This window comes from Microtus oregoni, unplaced genomic scaffold (genome assembly GCF_018167655.1).
Source record: "Microtus oregoni isolate MIOR12 unplaced genomic scaffold, Mior012 000038F_ref0000394, whole genome shotgun sequence".
NCBI classification, from domain to species: domain Eukaryota; kingdom Metazoa; phylum Chordata; class Mammalia; order Rodentia; family Cricetidae; genus Microtus; species Microtus oregoni.
This window is the reverse complement of record NW_024543097.1, coordinates 1,782,825-1,802,047: the sequence shown is the minus strand read 5'-3', so window position 1 is coordinate 1,802,047 and position 19,223 is coordinate 1,782,825. Positions and strand designations below refer to the sequence as shown.

At 42.9% G+C, this 19,223-nt stretch overlaps 1 protein-coding gene across 2 annotated transcripts in view; it reads right to left on the bottom strand.

Moving 5' to 3' along the window:
• Ccnyl1 (cyclin Y like 1) overlaps positions 1-14,352 on the bottom strand; it is a 33,035-nt gene extending 18,683 nt beyond the window's left edge. Inside the window, exons 1-3 of one of the 2 annotated variants that reach the window (XM_041631965.1) lie at positions 13,870-14,352; positions 3,756-3,830; positions 2,218-2,252 (exon numbers count right to left, since the gene is read on the bottom strand). In XM_041631965.1, coding sequence (XP_041487899.1) covers positions 2,218-2,252; positions 3,756-3,830; positions 13,870-14,098 — 339 coding nt within the window. In that variant the 5' untranslated portion in view covers positions 14,099-14,352. The remainder of the gene's footprint in view (positions 1-2,217; positions 2,253-3,755; positions 3,831-13,869) is intronic. The other variant, XM_041631964.1, reaches the window with a different exon arrangement.
• Positions 14,353-19,223: the final 4,871 nt, after the last annotated feature.

The window sequence follows — 19,223 nt, the reverse complement described above, 5'->3', positions numbered from 1 at the left end:
GAAACACCAAACACTGCCCCCATCAGGTCAGACTCTGAACTCCGGATAAAGACAGACTCCTCTATTCAACTCAGAGCAGCCACTTCTGCTCCCCGCTGCTGCCCTCTTCAGGCCGTACTCCCAGTTCCGACCAATACACAGCAGGGGACAAAGCACTCCTGTCCGGATATTCAAACTTTCCCTTCTGGGAACTAGACAATAGCAGAAGTAAATCTCTGAAGAACGCCTGTAACATCACTGTAAAGGGAACTTTGTCTTGATGGTGACTGGGAACTTAATAATTGTAGTTACTACTTTTGCTGGCTTATAACCGCCATAAACTACACTAATAAATCTAAGCCTACAAAATGTTTTTTTTTAAAAAAAATAAAGCAGCAAAAAGCACTACTAATAGGTGGTTCCTAAAATAGAGACAAAGAACAACATGTATCATTATTCAGTCAGCACATGTATGCATGTGCACATGTGCATGCTTAGTGCCTGCAGAGGTCAGAAGAGGCCTCAGATCCCCTGAAACTGAAGTTGTGGGTGGTTGTGAGCCACCATATTAGTGCTGGACACCAAACTCTGGTCCTCAGAAAGAGAAGGAAGCACTCTTAACCAGTGAGCCTTCTCTCCAGCTATATATGGATTCTAAATTCATTTAAACATCATGGACTGACACAAACTTATTTCTTTATGATATTTCATTTGAATTAAATAAATAAAGGAGTTTCTATCAAGATGCAGGAAACAGGACTAATAGAATTTTTAATATTAAAAGATGAAAATTAAACTGGGTATGGTGGTATGTGCCTGCAATCCAACATCCAGAGAGGACAGGAGGATCAGGAGCCATAAAAATTAAACTGGGTATGGTGGTGTGTGCCTGCAATCCCAACATCCCAGAGAGGACAGGAGGATCAGGAGCCATAAAAATTAAACTGGGTATGGTGGTGTGTGCCTGCAATCCCAACATCCCAGAGAGGACAGGAGGATCAGGAGTCATAAAAATTAAAATATATAAATAAAGCGAAAAAACCAGAATCACTATGTTCTTGAAACTATAACAGAAAAGTATCCTGAGGATGGTGGAAATTAGTTTCAACCTAAACTCCATCTATAGGAGAGATTCCCAGGCCAGATCACTACAAATACTATGTGTTTCTTCCCAAGGAAAGGTGTTCCAGCACAGTCTAAGAAGACAAAGGGAAACATAGAATCCAGCCATTGAGGAACCAATACAAGAGAGTAATTATGTGAGATCCCAGTAACTTAAAAGCCATAGCCATAAAAAAAAAAAAATCGAGAGCAGGCCTCAGCAAAGCCCAGCCTCCCTGAAAGAGGATGGCAGAGGCTGTGAAGGTGTGCGACAGGAGAAAACTACAACACATGCATTTTAGGAGATGGGAAATATTTTTGACAGGCATGCGACAAATATGGCAACAGTTGGGGTAAAAAGAAAAGATGTCTGTTAGAGATGGGCAAGTGCAATGGTCTGGAAATGAACGGAAGGAAGAATGTGAAGCCGGGAGACCAGTCAGGGCTGCACACTGAGGGTGGGTGAGCTAATGTGGACTAGAAAAAGGAATTCACCGAGAGGAGAGGGCCTGAAGAATCCAGATTTAAAACCACGGAAGAGAAAGAAGTAAGGTGTGGGAGGAGGGAGGCAGCACAATCACAACACTACCCGGCCCAGCAGTTAACAATGTGCACAGTCACAGTGAAAACACTAAGATTTATGTTGAGGAAATGGACGAGGGAAATAATGGTCACTTCAATTACAAATCAGACTCAGTAGGTCGGAGCTCTCCTCTGCTTGCAGAGAACCAGCTCAGCTCCCACCATTCACAGCGGGCGGCTCACAACCACCTTTAACTCCACTTACAGGGGATTTGATTCCCTCTTTGGATCTCTGAAGGCATCTATACCTATAAAGTACACATATACTCTTGCAGGCACATACACATAAATAGTAAGTACATCTTAAAGAAATCAGGATAAAAAAGGAAAAAAAATTCAGGCATGTCTCTGTATGACAACCATGTTATGTAACTATGAGTAAGTAAAATAAAAATGGTATTAAGTCAGACTTCCCTAGGTAAATTTATTATCTGAGAGGAGGTTGTAGAAAATGTACAGGAAGTCTACACTAACAGCACTGCATCCCCACTGTATCACTGAAGACGTACTTGTAATTCAAATACCAATTTCTTAAGTTTCCAACTATTTACTTACATGGTTTAAATGGTTGCTCTTCCTCTTTTCACGCACTAAGAATAAAAAAAATTAACTGATCAATTCTGATACAAATGCCACAGAAAAATAAAAGTAGCTGTTACTTATCTGATGGACTACCAACATGCAAAGTCAGATAAAATTCAATTCTACTTAAAAAAAAAATAGTTCTACCAGCCTGGTCTACAAGAACTAGTTCCAGGACAGGAACCAAAAGCTATGGAGAAACTCTGTCTCGAAAATAAAAAAAATAAAAATAGTTCTAACAAAATAAATTTGTCAAAATAAACTGCATAAAGTATATCGAAAAACTAAATTTTATTTTTAACCTAGTAGACAATGTAGTAGACACAAACGAGAATTTTCATATACAAAAGAAAATGACAAACTACATTAGGTCAGGTGAGAGATTCAGCTAATAAAAACATCTGTCATACATCTAGCACTAAGCCTACCTTAAAGAGCATTTCAAAGGAGTGTGCTAAACTAACCGAGCAGGACATCTATGGCACACACACTCCAGAAAGAGAGCCTTGGCCACACTATTTCCCCAGTCTCCTCTGTGAACACTAGACTGTACTCTAAGACACATACGCCCTTCCCACTAATGGGGGGCAGGTACAGATAGCTTTTATTTTATTTTTTTTAGGGTTTTTCTGTGTTGCCCTGGCTGTCTTGGAACTCACAGAGATCTGCCTGTCTCTACCTCCTGAGTGCTGGGACTAAAGGTGTGCACTGCCACCTCTCAGTTAAGATAGCTTCCACATGTGCGCAGAGATACGGCACCACTAAGCAGAATCAATAGTTCAAGACAGGCAGACTCGACAAGCTATGAAAAGCAGGCCTGCAGCACCCCTCTCTTCTTAACCCGGGCTGCATACTTGCATCATTCCCAGTATTATCGTAGGATCCTCACTTCTCATAGTCCACAGTGGGAGTGAGCTTAACCAAACATTACAGAAAATAGTATGGAAGAATCCCACAGTTCAGACTCTCAACCTAAAGCAAGCATGATAGAAAATTCACATACCAGCAAACCTTCTAGGAAACATTAGGACATGTTTGCTCTAAGTTCTGCTGCAACAAGACAAAGAGGTTTTAAATAGCCTGAAATTTTAGAGTCACATAAATCTGGGTGTGACACAGGCTTACTATATGAAATGGGTCAAAATGACCATATATATAACACATTTGTTTTGGCATTTCACCTAAAAATCTAACAGAACCCTAAACTGTATCATTTGTCTTTAAAACACACTACTGGATTAAGGAAGAGAAGGAAAGAGGCAGACAGTCGTAAATCCATGCCACTTCTAAATCACGTATCTGCACTGGCAACAAGTGGGGGGGGGGGGTCTACAAAATCCGCAGGCTGTCCCTGAAAGAGTGATGTCAGAACAAAGCATATCATCACATATCAAATACAAGCACATTAAAAGTTTAAGTCAGTGTATAAATTCTAAAAAATATTTCCAATAATGTATCATACTAAATAGAGATGGTTTCCAGGCTTTCCTCGGTGGGGAAAAGTGTCTTACCATCTGTCTGAGATTTGCTGAGGAAAATTGTGCTTGCCCTGGGGTGGTCAGAAGGATTTGATTCCAAAGCTAAATCTACAGAAGGAAAGAGAAAGACATGATTATTTGTCTCAGAAGAAGCGAAGGTGGTTTTGAAAATCATGATTAACACTTCTAACTTTGAGGAGAAGGGTTTTCAGACATGAACATGAGAAAATAAAAGCAATAACAAAAATTCTATAGGAAAACTGAAGAATCTCTCTATTCATGTGAAAACTACTATCTATGTCTTAGACTCTTTAAATGTATTTCTAAGTAACCTCATGAAACTTTAATAGAATCATATATATATATATATATATATATGTATGTATGCCCTTCCCTCCTACTTATCTAATATATGTGCTGATGTTACTAAAAGTTTCCAACCAGCCTCAAGTCAACTTACTGTCAGACACAGCTCAATATATCAAATATGCGACAACAAAGACATCAGGTTTTTATAAACATTCTTTAACCACTTGATGAATTCTAATTTCATCCGACAAGAGAACTTGTTTAGTTAGCTGTTTAAGTGGAAGCAAGCCATGATGCATATGTAAGGCTGCATAAAAATCAATGGCCTAACCCACCTAACTTCCATGACTACAAACTGATTTTTAACTTTTGGCCTCAGTCTCTTAGGCCGCACTCACTTGCTGCAGTCTACCTTGGGAGCAAGAGGAGATCATCTATTTCACCAAGGCCACAAGATAGACTTCCTCCTTCTCTCTCTCTCTGTTTCTGGCTGTGTGTATGTTTGCTTTCTGTTTTTCAAGACAGGGTTTTTCTGTGTAGCCCTGGATGTCCCGGGATTCTCTCTGTAGACCAGGCTGTCCTTGAATTCGCAGAGATCTGCCTGCCTCTGCCTCCCAAGTGCTGGTACTAAAGACATGCACTACCATTGCCCAGCAGAAGACAGATTCTAAACTAACCATAATGAACACTTTGCCATCACATGGAATAAGGAAAGTTGTAATGAGAAAGGAAAAAAACTATGGCATTTCTGAGCAATGCTCATCTCAAGCCACTTAACCGGTCTTGTCAGAAACTGGAACAAGATCCGGGCAGAGACATGGCAACACTTCCTGAGTCTTGCCAGCCAACATTCTACTCTTGAAAAGGGGGTTTAGTGGTGAATCACAATGTACCTACTACATCCTTGGCTTGTACAGAATACACACTTAACAGTCAGCTCCACTGGGCTGGAAAGTTGGTTCAGCAGTTAGCATACTGTTCTTTGGGGGATCCAAGTTCCATTTCTAGCACCCACATGACGTGGCTCACAACTGCCTATCACTCTAGCTCCAGGGGACCCAATGCTTTCGGCAGGCCTCCTTGGGCACGCGCACTTGTTCATACACCCCAAGAACAAAACCTAACTCTCATAGCCCTACTCAACGAGCACTACTGTCTAGCTCAGCATTTCGCAAATGCATACACTTAGAACCCCCTTCCTTCCTCCAAACAACAAACACGGAGTCCTGCGTAAACGTAATTCAGGACTTCCTTGTGGAACAGGAATTGGAATCACTTACTGTATTTTATTTTTAAATTATTTATTTAGAGATAATATCACACTTTGTAGTTTGAGCTGGCTTGAACTCTTGGATCTTTCTGACTGCCTCAGGTTCAAGAGGGCTAAGATTAAAGGCGTGTAGCAGCTGAAGAGAATTATTCTAAAGGATGCCCCACAAAATTACTTGTAAGGTTTTCTGACATCTTTAAGTGTGAAACAAAGTTCGCTACGTGGAAAACAAAGCCACGTGTGCATGAAGTGACAGGCAGAGATCTAAGCTGGTCTAATCTAAAGCTTGTTTCTAAAGCAATAGAGGACGATCTCCTCCTAAAAATCAAACATATTGCCATTTGAATTAAAATGTAGCTTGCAGATCACACTATTAAAAATAGTTTTTGAAATAGCTATATCATGTAGCAGTCTCTGTGTCACAATAAAAGTTCTTTATAAAATTTCAGTAGATGGGGCTGAAGTCATATATAGCTCAGTCAGTACAGTGTTTCCCTGGGTTTGATCCCCAGACATGGAAAAAAAAGAAAATCTAAGGAATTTCATGAGTACAAGAAAATTAAGTGTTAAAATCAAAGAAGACTGTTTAAAACATGCATGTAAATTGAGTGGCTAGAGAGATGACTCAGCAGTTAAGAGCATTTGTTCTTGTAAAAGACCTTAATTTGGTTCCCAGCATTCTGTTGGGCAGCTCACAATGGCCTGTAACAACGACTTCGGGACATTTAACACTCTTTTATGGCCTCCTGGGATACACATATGTGCGCACACACACACACACACACACACACACACACACAGACATACACTCAGGTACACATACATTCACATAAAATACATTTTTAAAAAAGCCAAATGATAATGTACAATTTTGGACCTAAAGACAAAATCTACGGTTGTGATAAAATCAAGAACATGTCTTGGAGAGAAGGTTTTGGAGTGGGCACATGTCCCAGGGATGGCCAGTCTATCACAACTCTCAAGACAAATGTGCTGGAGGGGCATTAGCTAGTTAGGAGACGCAGTGGTTTCCGGGAGGAAAGCCTTTTCAGCAGAGAGGAACCAAAATGCATTCTGAGATCACATAATTCACAGGTCAAGCTAAACTTAGTTTAGTTTCCTCTGAACTCCTTGTGAGTACACACTGATTTTGAGATAGATTTCCACTGATGCATAATTATAAATAACACAGTTAATCAGTATTATGGACCACATTAAAAATGAGATGGATAAAAGTCTTCCTTAGCAACAGAAATTAGCAGAAGCTAAAATAACACTTCATTAAAAAAAAACTACCAAGAGATATACTCACAATAATGAACTTTCAGCTATGTTTCTTGTAGATTTTTACAAAAAGTTAAAAACAGTGTAGCTCAGTGCTTAGATACCTGCCCCTTGGTACTGAACCACAAGAAAACAAAACCTCTTATCAGTTCTAAACAACACAAAATCTCTTTTCAGCTCACAACTTGCGTTGTATTAAAGAAAATCATTCCTACCCTCAAAGTATTTATTGTTGAATAATGTATAATGATACAACAAGTATTATTCCCATTCTAGCTTAGCCACTCCAGTATCGGGGATTTAGACACAAAATTCTGTCTTTATGAGTACACAATCATTTTTTTTATTACACTGTATTTTTAAATAATGCTGTTTATCTCTTTAAGAGAGACCTTCAAATGTGGGCTCATAGTTGGGTAATTTTCATGGCTCCATATACAACACGACATAGCTTTCCAAAGAAGTAAAGGCACAGGCTGAGGTATAACTAGCAATTATGTCCGTTCTCACTGCTATCTTAGTTTTAGATACTTAAAAAGATTCCTGATGTTTGTGAATGAGGAACATTACTGTGACTCTAGCTTGCATATATTTGGTTACAGGTTGGCCACTCTCCCATAGTTAAAATATTTTCATATTGATCAGCTTTTAAAAAATCACTTATATAAAGCCTATAGGAATTATATACACCAGGGTTTCAATACTAATTTGCTTAGTGTTTTGAGAAAATACAGTTGTTATGTAGCTACCATAGTTTTCCATGTAGTATGTACTTTCCATTTACTATAATCACCACATGCTGCTATTTTATACAGAATGGAAATAAGCCAGTAGACAGTGGCCCTATATACAAACTATATTGTTTCTGTACTCCCTTAACTCTATTCCCTAGAGCCCATGGAGACGCTGGTGAGTCATACTACTCTACTCACTATGTACCAGAGGCAAAATAACCAACTACAAACCAAAGCATTAGGATCCGTAAATACACATTCTGCACACACACTTGGATTTAAGAAAATGAGAACACACCAATTACCATGTATCTTCTTTGTAAGCAGAGCTGGTGAGACAGCTCAGCTGATAGGGGTGCTCAATGCACAAGGATGAGGACCAGAGTGTGAGCCCCAGCACTCATGGACAGTCGGCACCTAACACTGCATCTGTGGTTCCAGAAAGAGAGAGGTAGAGACAGGCAGACCCTGGATGTCTTAAATAGGTGAAGCAGGAATGAGTAGGAGCACCCTTTCCCTGACTGTCACATATGAACATGTAGTACACACACATACACGGACACGCCTCTCACAAAGAAACCTCTAAGAATGCTCTCAACTAGGACAAATAAGTCAAGAAAAGGATTATGATTAAGATTATGATTATGATAAAATTATGATTAAGATCCACCATTTTTGAATTATCAATTAAAGTTGCAATTCAGCTTGAAAGCAATGGTAGGTAAACTGCTTTTCCTCCAGACCAAGAATCTATACCTTGTATGACCCACCTTAATCACATATCAAAAATACTAAAAAAATCCACTCAACTTAGAATAACTAAATGTAGTGCTGAAAGCTAAAATGTTAACATTACACAATCATAATCCATCACAAAATTTCCTTATCAAAATATTAAAGAAGGCAATGACCAAGACATCGGCAGATAGAAACAGCACATTTCAGGTGTGGGGGAAGTTGATTCCAAAATAGCAGTTTCAATATATCACAGTTAAACAGAGTATGTCAGCAGTTCCTGGGTACTCGTCTGAAGACAGTCTACTTACTGACATGCTCCATCATCCCTTAACATGCATGTACTGTACTAGTTTTGTGGTTTTGAATACAAACATTACAAAATTCACAACTGCACTGTCAGATCAATCTATCACAGAGTCTACACTTTACATGGCTTACCTCAGCGGAGGGTCCTCAATCTAGAGGTCACTGCTGCCCAGCTTCCCTAGCCTCCAACGAACCATTCTGTGCCTGCCTCTTCACCAGCTCTCAGTATTCCCCTGCCCTAAATCTCAATCTATGTTTTAATGGCTGTGATCATTCATATATTGAAACTTTTTTCCTTAGTCTATTGCTTGAGAGGATTTTATTCACTTAAACTTTGAAGATCATTTCTAGGTTACACAATTACTACCTTCACTTCATTGTATGTTCCTCAACATTACTGTTGGAACATCAAAGCTCAACAGCCTCAAAAGAAAACAGAAGACAGATGACACCCAAAGAAGCCCATTTTGAGTCCTCTTCTCTAAGTTCTAGGCTGATATGTTATACAACTGGAATTACGATTCCTGTACTAATTCAAAACCCTGAGAGGATAAAATGAAGTGCACAGGACACACACAACACATTACAAAGTCTTCACACCCACAGAAGCAAACAGGTCAATGTTGCCATCTTGTTGGAAAATCTTTATCAAAGCAATTCTTAGGCAAACATGTATGTGCTTTGGCCAACACTAGATAATAGGGTATATTCATAATTACACAAGATCAAGAATCCCAGTGTTTTTTATAATTGAACATATATTTTCCTTGCTGTTCTCCATACATCACTCCCAATCCCTTTCATGAAATCTACCCTGAAGATGGCTCTAAACAAATACCTCATTTATTTTATGGTTCTACAGGTCCATACTTCCTTTTATAGATACAACTGCATAACCATGTAGATATGCCAGTTTATCTTACCTGTCTCTTACTGCATATGAGTTGCTGCCTATCATCTTAATAAAAATAATACAGCAAGAACTTTGAAAATACGTTGTCTCACATGATGGTATACACATCTTTAGCATAAATTCCTTAAAGCAGGGTTTCTAGGTTAGATAAACTAGCAATGTTGTTAGATTTTTGCCAAATTCCCCTTCATGGAGTCAAATCATTCTGCATTTAAAACAGCAATATATGAATATAACCTTCCTTATACCCTCACCAATATTTGTTGAGTTCTCGGGTTTCCCCACTCCCCAGAGGAGGAGCTGCAGTTTTCATTCACATTTCTCTCATGTGTGAAGTGTAAGGATCACCTGTACTTCTTTGTCACTTGTCCATTCATCTTTGTTACTTTATTTACTTCACTGCCTTGAGCCAGCCTAGTTTATTCCCTAGGCAATAATGCTTTTTTGGTTCAAGTCACCACTGGTTTTCCCTAAATTACTGCCCAGACTCCCAGCTGGTCTCTTGCATACATCATAGTGCATTCACACAAAGCCACTAATCTGGTCTTTTTCACAAAGAACTTGTTTCCCTGTGTATAATTCTCCAGTGGTTTCCCAATACAACCCAAGTTCACATTGTTGTCAAGGTCAACTTAGCATATAAAGGCCTAATCCACCATCTTTCTTTAGGCAGCCCTTTTTCTCTACTGTGTCTCTTCCTTTCTGTCATTTACAGACACCAAGTTTGGTCCCATATAAAAAGCTCTCAAGGGACCTGTCTTACAGGGAAGTCTCCCCTCACCCTCTATTGGTTCCTTTCCCTTTTAAGAAAGTCCACACATTACTTAGAGACAACAGTCATCGTTCATCACCTCAGTGTAAAACTGTCCCTCTCCCAATCACTGCTCTCTCTGGTTTTCTTCCTACCGCTACCGTCTATTGATGACTCGCTACTGTCTATTCCCAGCTGTCTCAGAGTTAGGAGGGACTTCCTTTTCTACCACTGCCTCTATCTGCAGCACTGCCTAGCCATTCAAGGTGCTCAATACACATGTTTCAGGGTACTCAGACCAGCCGGGCATCTTTCACTTTCCCCTATGTCTAGACTCCTCGGTTTGTCATCTGAGATCAGCATTACTGACAGACCTCTCAGAGCAGCGGCTATTCAGAAATAAAGACATGAGATAGTTTACTAAGAATCATAAATCTAATCAGAGAGTTAATGACTAATAAAAAAATCAGTGTTACCATCAAACTGTCTGGCATAAGAACTAAATACCTTTAACACCAATGACACATCATAATGCACTAAATTGTAAGACTAAATATACCACCTGAATTCTATCCAGAGGTAGAACACACCAATCATCAAAATCTGTTTTTATCTTATGAGAGTAGGCATAATTTCACTACGAAAGATGTCTAACCATATGAGACTGGTGTATCTAATACTACAGCTATTCAATGGTATACTAAGAAGTTAATAAAAGGCTTGCCATAGGGCACTGTGCACTGTCTTCCTGGAGCATGCTCTGGGGATGAAGCATTGTTCTGGGGATAGGAAGCACCACACACAATCTCATTTTTATAAAGGAAAATGTTTTATTTACAGGCATATGAAAGGTTCAAGAAGATGCAACACCAAAATATTGATAAAAATGGCTTATCTGTGTTTTCTATAGCTCTTACAAACATATTTTAAAAAATGGCTAATAGCTACTAGAAAGGGGAAAGAGGTTCAGAGGTTTCCCACATATTTGCCAGTTCTTTCCAAGGGTGACTTGAGAGAGCACTTTTTTTTTTTTTTTTTTTTTTTTTGGTTTGTCGAGACAGGGTTTCTCTGTAGCTTTGGAACTATCCTGGAACTCACTCTTGTAGACCAGGCTGGCCTCGAACTCACAAGAGATCCGCCTACCTCTGCCACCCGAGTGCTGGGGTTAAAGGCATGCGCCACCACCGCCCGGCTGAGACAGCATTTTTTTTTTCTTTATTTATTATGTGTACAGTGTTCTGGCTGCATGTACACCTGCAGGCCAGAAGAGGGCATTACAGATGGTGTGAGCCACCAAGTGGTTGTGGGAACTGAACTCAGGACCTCTGAGCCATCTCTTCACTCTGAGCTCTTCTGACCAGTGCAATAAGCATAGTTCCTAAAGTCAGAACACGAAAGTTGAATGAAAGGCTGGGAAAAGAAGCCCCAGTACCCTAGTTTGTGTTACTGATGTCACCTTCAGTTATCAGACATGACATTAGAGCCAATGATTAGGAAATACTAATCTACGTTCTGTGGAAGTTCTAGAAGTGACTTTGAATGCTCCAGAATAAAGCAGATCATTTATTCATGATTTTATCTAAGAAATCAAAAAATTCAATTCTTCTCTATAAATAAAAGCTACTTTTTAAGTTATTTCTCAGTTTCCAAGGAAACTGGTATAAAATTTTCTGAAATATAGAAATTAAAAGCAAACCTTCAATGTGTTTATATATATTTGGTATTTTCAGTCAAATGCAGCACTAAGGATCAAGCCAAGGGGTCTGTACTTGCTGCGCAAGTCCATATCATACCATAAAGTAGTCCTCCAGACCTAAAAATGTTTAAAAGAAACACTGGAATGTTAATGGGAATATTAATAAACTTAAATTCTATGCTTGCATTTTTTTTTCAAAATTTCTGACTTAGCATTCCTTATCACATAGGTCTATGCTCACATACCTCTCACCAGTCATTCTTAATGTCAGCTTCCTCAGCTTCACCCATGGTTACCAGAACAGTGAATTCAGGCCACATCCTTACCTCTCCCTTCACTCACTCTCACTGAAAAGAACACGTATGAGATCTCCAGCAAACGCTGCCTTTCCATCAGTTACTTGTATTGTAACTAAGACAGGGAAGGACGGAGCTCTACTATACAGACCCATTCTCAAGAGCTGAACCCAGCACATCCACCACACCTCCACACTAGTCTCGAGAACAGTTCCACACAGAAGCAGCTTCAGTCCTATCTTAACTCTGTGTCCTCATCAGCAGTACTGAGAATGCAGACAGACTTCCTTTGTATTGCGGGGGGACAAATGAGCACACATGAAATTGTGTTGTAATCCCTCAAGAATTATAAAAAGGTCCTATTTGGATTCTCACCCAACACTACCCACATTCTAACTGGTTTGTAAACCCAGAGGCTTCCCTTAGAACAGTTTTCATAAACACACACACACACAACAGAGGCATGCAAGCAGCACACTGTTTAAGGATACAATTATTTTTGCATTCTTTTATAATATTTAAATATTACAAAAAGTTACAAAAGTGTATCGATCATGGGCCTTAAGTTTATTTTAACATGAAGACACCAACGGTCCAGCTAAAGTTTAAAGAAGGTTATAAAAAGAAATCATTTGTAGCATTTAAGTGAAACAAACAGGTCAATCTGGCTTAAACACTTGATGATACTTTGTCTTAAAGTCTGTAGCCTTCAAGAACCATCTTGTTACCCCGTATTACTTCTCTCTAGACTCACAGGTTTTCAAGTTTTTAATTATAAAGCTTCCAGCCCTTCCGCTTCTCCCTCTTACTCGCCCAGCCCACCCTCCAGCGGTTCAGGATGCTGAACTGGTCTTTTACTTCAAGATGCTTAGTGCTGAATAAAATTCTCCAGGCAGGGAGGTAGGGAGGGAAAGGAGCCATGGGAATAAACAGTTCAAGCACCCGAGTGCTTCACCCCCACTCCCAAACCTTTACATTACTAATTTAAGGCTAAATTTTAGCTTTAGACTCCTTTGAAACGACTGACCAACAATCTCTTCCCAACCCTCTTCCTTTGGTTTTAAAGTGGCGACGTATTTATCAAAACGAGAACTTTAAAGTGAGCAGAAGTCCGAGGGTAAACTTGAGCGTGTTGCGGGGGGTGGGGGGCACACACGGACGGACGGGACTTAAACGTAGCCCTGGAAGAGAACATTGGCATCTTTCACAAAAGCCCCTTTCCCAATCTCCTTTCTTTCTGTGCTCCAATTAAAACCACCTATATTGAAGATACTTTTAAAATCCTATTAATATCAAACACATTTCTGTGGCAACCTCTACTTCAACGTAAGTAAGAAATCCTCAAATAGGCTGACTCTGGACTGCTTTAATATCGGTTACCTAACTGGTTCCAGGGAGGAGGAACCATTAGGTTCTTACCTTAGGTACCATGTGGCTAAATAAGGACAGGGAGATAGGATGGCTACGCCGAGGTTAAGGTCCTGGGAGTTTTATTAGGAAAAGGGGCACTTACATACAGGCACATGAAGTCTTGATTAAAAGTCCCACTGGACAGTGCCCAGCATTACAAAGAGGAAGTGGAGGGGGCTGCAGGGTCCCAGGTCGGGATGAGAACAAGAACTGGGGCGTAGGGGTGGGAGAGAAACTGGCCAGCCGCGGCCCTAGGAAGAATAAGGGGTGGAGACGCGAGCCACACACAGCCTTCACTCCCGGTGCCCAGGCCCGCGCCAGCCTACTCCGGGCAGTGAGGAACCCGAGGCGGCGGCCGCCTCCCACCTCCCTGCGGGACCCCGGGAGAAGGTGGAGGCCAGAGGTGCGCCGCGGCCGGGACGCGCACGCTGCCCCCTCACCTTCGGGCATCTCTCGGTCGCTGATGTGCTGCAGGTGGTGCCCCTCGCCGGCTCCGAAATCCAAGTCGGAGGGCTCCACGGCCGCAGCGGGCGTCGGCGCTACCGCCACCGCGTCCCCGGCCGCCGCCTCGTAGGTCTCGGACTCGTAGTCGGGCTCCGCCGGCCCCGCACGCCGGCCCAGCTTGGGGCTGGCATTGGGGGACACGCAACAGGTCAGCGTGTTCCCCATGGGGCGCGTCCGCTCCGCTCGGCCGCTGCCTGCGCCTCCGCTCGCCCCGGACTCCGCTCCCGCCCCCTCCCCCAACAATGGCGCGGTCGGCGCTGGCAGCCCCGGGCTGAGCGGGGCTGCGCCCGCCCGCACTCGCCGCCGCGCCCGCTGCGCGCCCGCCCGCCCCGCCGCCCGGCCCGGGGCAGGGCTCCGGCCTCGGCCGCACCCCCGCCGGCTCGCCGCCGCCGCCTCCCCACAGCGGACTAGTCTGCGAGGGCGGCGACCAGCCCGGCTTATTTAAAAGGGGTGGGGACCCGACAAGCGCTGGGAGACGCAGCCACTGCGGGCCGAGAGCGCGGCCGGAGCTCCTCCTCCTTCCGTCGCCGCCTCCAGACTGAAGGCCGCTAGCCGGCTCCTGCCAACCGGAACGCTCTCCGCGGTCACCTGGTGACGGGCGGCCAATCAGACCCAGACTTCCCTCCACGCGCCCGCCTACGGCCCAGGCACGTGACTCGCAAAGCCCCGCCCCGGCTCTCAAGCCGCGCCGCGCGGACTCGGGTTTGCATTCATCGTGGGCAGCTTGGAGCCGGGGTCCTGGGCCTGAGCTGCGGCAGTTCGCTACTCGAGGCCGCGCTTGGTAGAGAGCTGGTTCTGTCAGCAGCGGGGCTTCTCCATGTCTGACAGCTTTCCCTTGCTTACCCAAGTAAGTTGCACCGGACTTGGCCGGTTGTATACAGCTAAATGCTCCCGTCTTCCCAGTGTTACGTTTTCGCTTGCAGCTTAACCATAGCAACTCCGGGGCTCTCGTCTCACTCTCAATAAAGAGTTGTGACTGTGCCTTGCACGAGGCCCGAGGACACGTCACCCTTCAACTTCCTCATACGTAAAAATAAAGACTAAACTCGTCCCTCCCAGCTCAGAGAACGTGGGAGCCAGCAGCTCACACATCGCCTGTTTTCTCCTATCTACAGAGAGGCGTTTCCAGATTTTCTTTCTTTAACTAGCAATGCCGAGAGCAGTTTTCTCCTACAAAATTGGACACCACGCGGTGGGGTACCTATAGTCCTAATTCATGGGGATGGTAGAGAATAATTAACATTTAGCAAGCGTCGTGTACTGGTCACCATGCCAACGGAGTTCCCTAACTCTAAAGCAATCCAATGTTACATCTCTCAGATTTTACCGAGGTTGGGGGAAGGTGGGAGTGCGAGATGCAGAAATTAAGTAACTTCCCCAAGGTTACATAACTGCTCAGGCAGAAGCCAAAATAGTCTGGATTCGGGTGATCTGGATCCTTACACACACCGTAATGTGATTGTCTCACAGTACCAGTAGAAGGAAGTCACACTTGGGGAAGGTGATGGAGACCTGGTATTTGGTGGTGTTTAAGGAAGAGTAATCGTTTCATGTGCGTTTTTAAATGCTTTCTCTAATTGAACCTTCAAATTCATTCTCTGTTCCAGGAGTCCAGACTCCCAGTGCACTGAGGCAAAAGAGAAGCAAATATTTGGAGAATCTAGCTGTCTGAACTTGGGATGCAAACACATCTCTATGATGCCAAAGTCAGTGGTGTCGAGAGTTTGAGTTTTATACTGGAAATATTTGTTGAACTCTCTCTCACATGAAATTGAAAAGTCACGATCATATAGATTTGTGACTAGATCACGCTGGCCAATAAGAAAGAAGGGAATTAAGGACTGCTTAAGGATCGTATTCCTTAGGTAAGGGAGCATATTCATTCTGGCAGGAGGGAAAGACAGTTCCAGCCAAGGGCCGTGGTGACTGAATGGGGACAAAGAACTTGTTTATGAGGTTAAATAGGAAGTACTTAGCTATTGGATATAGAGGGAGAACAAAAGGAAAAAGAAAAAAAAAAGATGTCTAAGGTTCTGATTAAGGGGACTGGGTAAATTTTGATTCTCACCCCCCTCCCAGACAGTTAATGGAGGAAGAATAAGACTGGAGAAGAAAATAGTTTTGACCTTAAGCGATGTATGGGAATGAATGTCTGGAAGTTGAATGTGAACTTCTATAAGTTGTTCCATCTTGTGATAGCCCAACTTTAACTCTTTCAAAAATAGCACTTACACTAAAACAAAAAGAGAGTCATTGGGGGAAGTTTTCCTACAGTTTACATTCTAAGACTGCTTCTTTGATTTACTGGTTACTTCCGTGGAACCACTTGGAATCTATGATTTTAGTGTGCGAGCAAGATAAAACTGTTCAAGACACAACAGTGGAAGCTGTATTAAAATCAGAGAGTAGAGGAAGTAATTGAAGTTGTGGTTACCTTAAGATGTCTAGTAAAAGGGAGGTCTCGTGCGGGAGTGAAGGAAAGAAACTTGGAGAATAAGGAGTTAAATGGTGGTAAGGAAGGGCTGCTAAGATGAGCTGTAGCTGATCCTGTAGATCTCATCCTACAGTTCCTTCATGGACAGAGTGCTCTGCTGCCATTGGCTGTGGAGCGGGGTGGCTGCTGTGGAGCGGGGTGGCTGCTGTGGAGCGGGGTGGCTGCCGTGGAGCGGGGTGGCTGCCGAGGAGCGGGGTGGCTGCCGAGGAGCGGGGTGGCTGCCGTGGAGCGGGGTGGCTGCCGTGGAGCGGGGTGGCTGCCGTGGAGCGGGGTGGCTGCCGAGGAGCGGGGTGGCTGCCGAGGAGCGGGGTGGCTGCCGAGGAGCGGGGTGGCTGCCGTGGAGCGGGGTGGCTGCCGTGGAGCGGGGTGGCTGCTGAGGAGCGGGGTGTCTGCTGTGGAGCGGGGTGTCTGCTGTGGAGCGGGGTGGCTGCTGTGGAGCGGGGTGGCTAGCGGGGCCGTATGTGCAGGTTAGATGGTGACAAGTAGGGCAATGGATAGATGAGAAAGTGTATCACTTGCTTTTCTTGTTCCTGACAGAAGCAACTTAAGATTTATTTTGGCTCACACTTTACAGGGTCCAGTCTGTCAGGGTGGGGAAGGTATGGTGGCAGGAGCTCACAGCCTGCTTCTACCCACATTCTAGTGATCAGGGGCAGCGCATTTCGGGAAACCAAAAGGGTATCACTTTCAGAGCCCATCCCCAACAAGCCGCATGTTAGCTAGAGGAACAGCAAAGGTTCTACCAGCTGGCGACCAAGGGTTTAGACACTGGAGCTTACAAAGAACATTCCACTTGGAAACCACACAGGGAATGAGGCGAGGCTGGCCGGGTTGTATAGCCAGACCGTGTCTGGGTTAGGTGAGCTGGGGAAGCAGAAGCGGGGGTGGGGCTTGGGAGACCTGTGTGACGTGGAGAGGAAGTTTGGGGAAAGTTCACTTTGTGACTCCTGTCTTCCTGTAGGTTTCAGTTGGGAAATAACTGTGGAAACAAGGAAGTATGTGTAGATGTCTACAGCTCCCAGAAATCATGTGATGCTTAATGAAAAACAAATACCACTTATACGGGCAAATTTTACGTCAACATGACACGAGCTAGAATCATCTGAGAGGAGGGAACGTCAGTTAAGAAAGCGCCTCCATGAGATCAGGATGTGTGCAGACTGGCAAGGCATTTTCTTAGTGACTGATGGGGGAGGACCCAGCCTATTGTGGGTGGTGCCATCCTGGGTTGATGGTCCTGGCTTCTATAAGAAAGCAGGTTGAGCAAGCCAGAATGAGCAGGTCAGTAAGCAGCATCCCTCCACGGCCTCTCCATCAGCTCCTGCCTCTAAGTTCCTGCCCTGTTTGAGCTCTGTCCTGACTTCCTTCAGTGATGAACAGTGATCTGGAAGTGTAAGCCAAACAAACCCTTTCCTCCCAAGTTGTTTTCATTCATGGTGTTTCAGCACAGCAATAGGAGCCCTAGTTAAGACACCATCGCTCCTCACCTCCCGATACCACAGTCAGAGGAAGCTGAAGTCCTTGTCTAAATAGCACAGTATTTACATATAACCTACTTGTGTATTCAAATACATTGTCTCCTGTATTTCAGATCACCTCTAACACCTACTGTAATGTCAGTGCCATATAGATAGGTGCAGTATGGTGATATTTATAGAGTAATGACAAGAAAAAAAATGTATGTGCTTGGTAGAGATGCAAGTTATTTAAAATGTTTTCAGTTCACTGCTCACTGAACCCATGGAGGCAGAAGCCACAGATGCTGGACTACTGATGCCACTTCCCTCAAATGTGGGCGAGTTGAAAAGGAGTTGGAGCAAAATCCATGCAGCCCAACTCTAAACAGGTATATCACAAAAGAGGAAGGTGGCATTGTTACTCTTTCCAAGAAGTTAAAAGAAATAGCAACATTTTAGGAAGAGTAAGCAGAAATTAAGGAAATACAATATATTTGTTATAAAAAAAAAAAGTATGGGCATTTGCAAACCCTCTAGCCACATGTAAGACCACAAAAAGGACCCAAGGGAGTATTAGTCTTTAAACTGGAAGAAGAGGTGACCTCAAAAGTCAAGAGAGCAGAGGAGATTAATTTTTAATTTAATTCTGTTTAAAGCGTTTAGTTAAGTATTGATGACCAAAAAAAAAAAAAAAAGGAAGAAGAAGAATAAGAAGAATAAAACATTAACACGTGAGAAACCATGGTGAAATGTGAGTATTCATGAGGCCTCATTTCCGTAACCAATGTCTAGTTAATCCTGAAGACCTAGTGATTGTGAGAAAATACTGCTGGAAATTCCAGAAATATCACTGCATACCATTTTATATGTCTTCTGTTGACTTAAGGAAATGTCTAAGATCAGATTACAAGAGAGTGCCCGCACATAACAATAGACTACACAAACAGATATGCAGGATGTGGAAAATTAAATAATTAAAAACAATCAAAAATATTGTAAGCCATTGTTTTGAAAATATTTAACTTTCAAGAAATAGTAGAAAACATTATGTTTTTAAAAATTACCCATCTTTCTGGAAGGTGATATACAAATAACAAAATAGTAATTCTGTGCTAATTCTTAAGTGAGAACTTGAGTCTGTGAGAGAAACTGAGGCCCTGTTTATGTATGAGTCTAGTATATTCAGTGATGGGTCTTCACGGATTACCTGCTCAGTTGAGGAGACAGTCTCTAGCCATTGTGTCTTTATTCCACGTAGCTTAAAGAAAGGAAGAAGACAGGAGATTGTTCAGAACACCCATATAGCATAGTATTTCTATATCATTGGTTTAATCTTTCT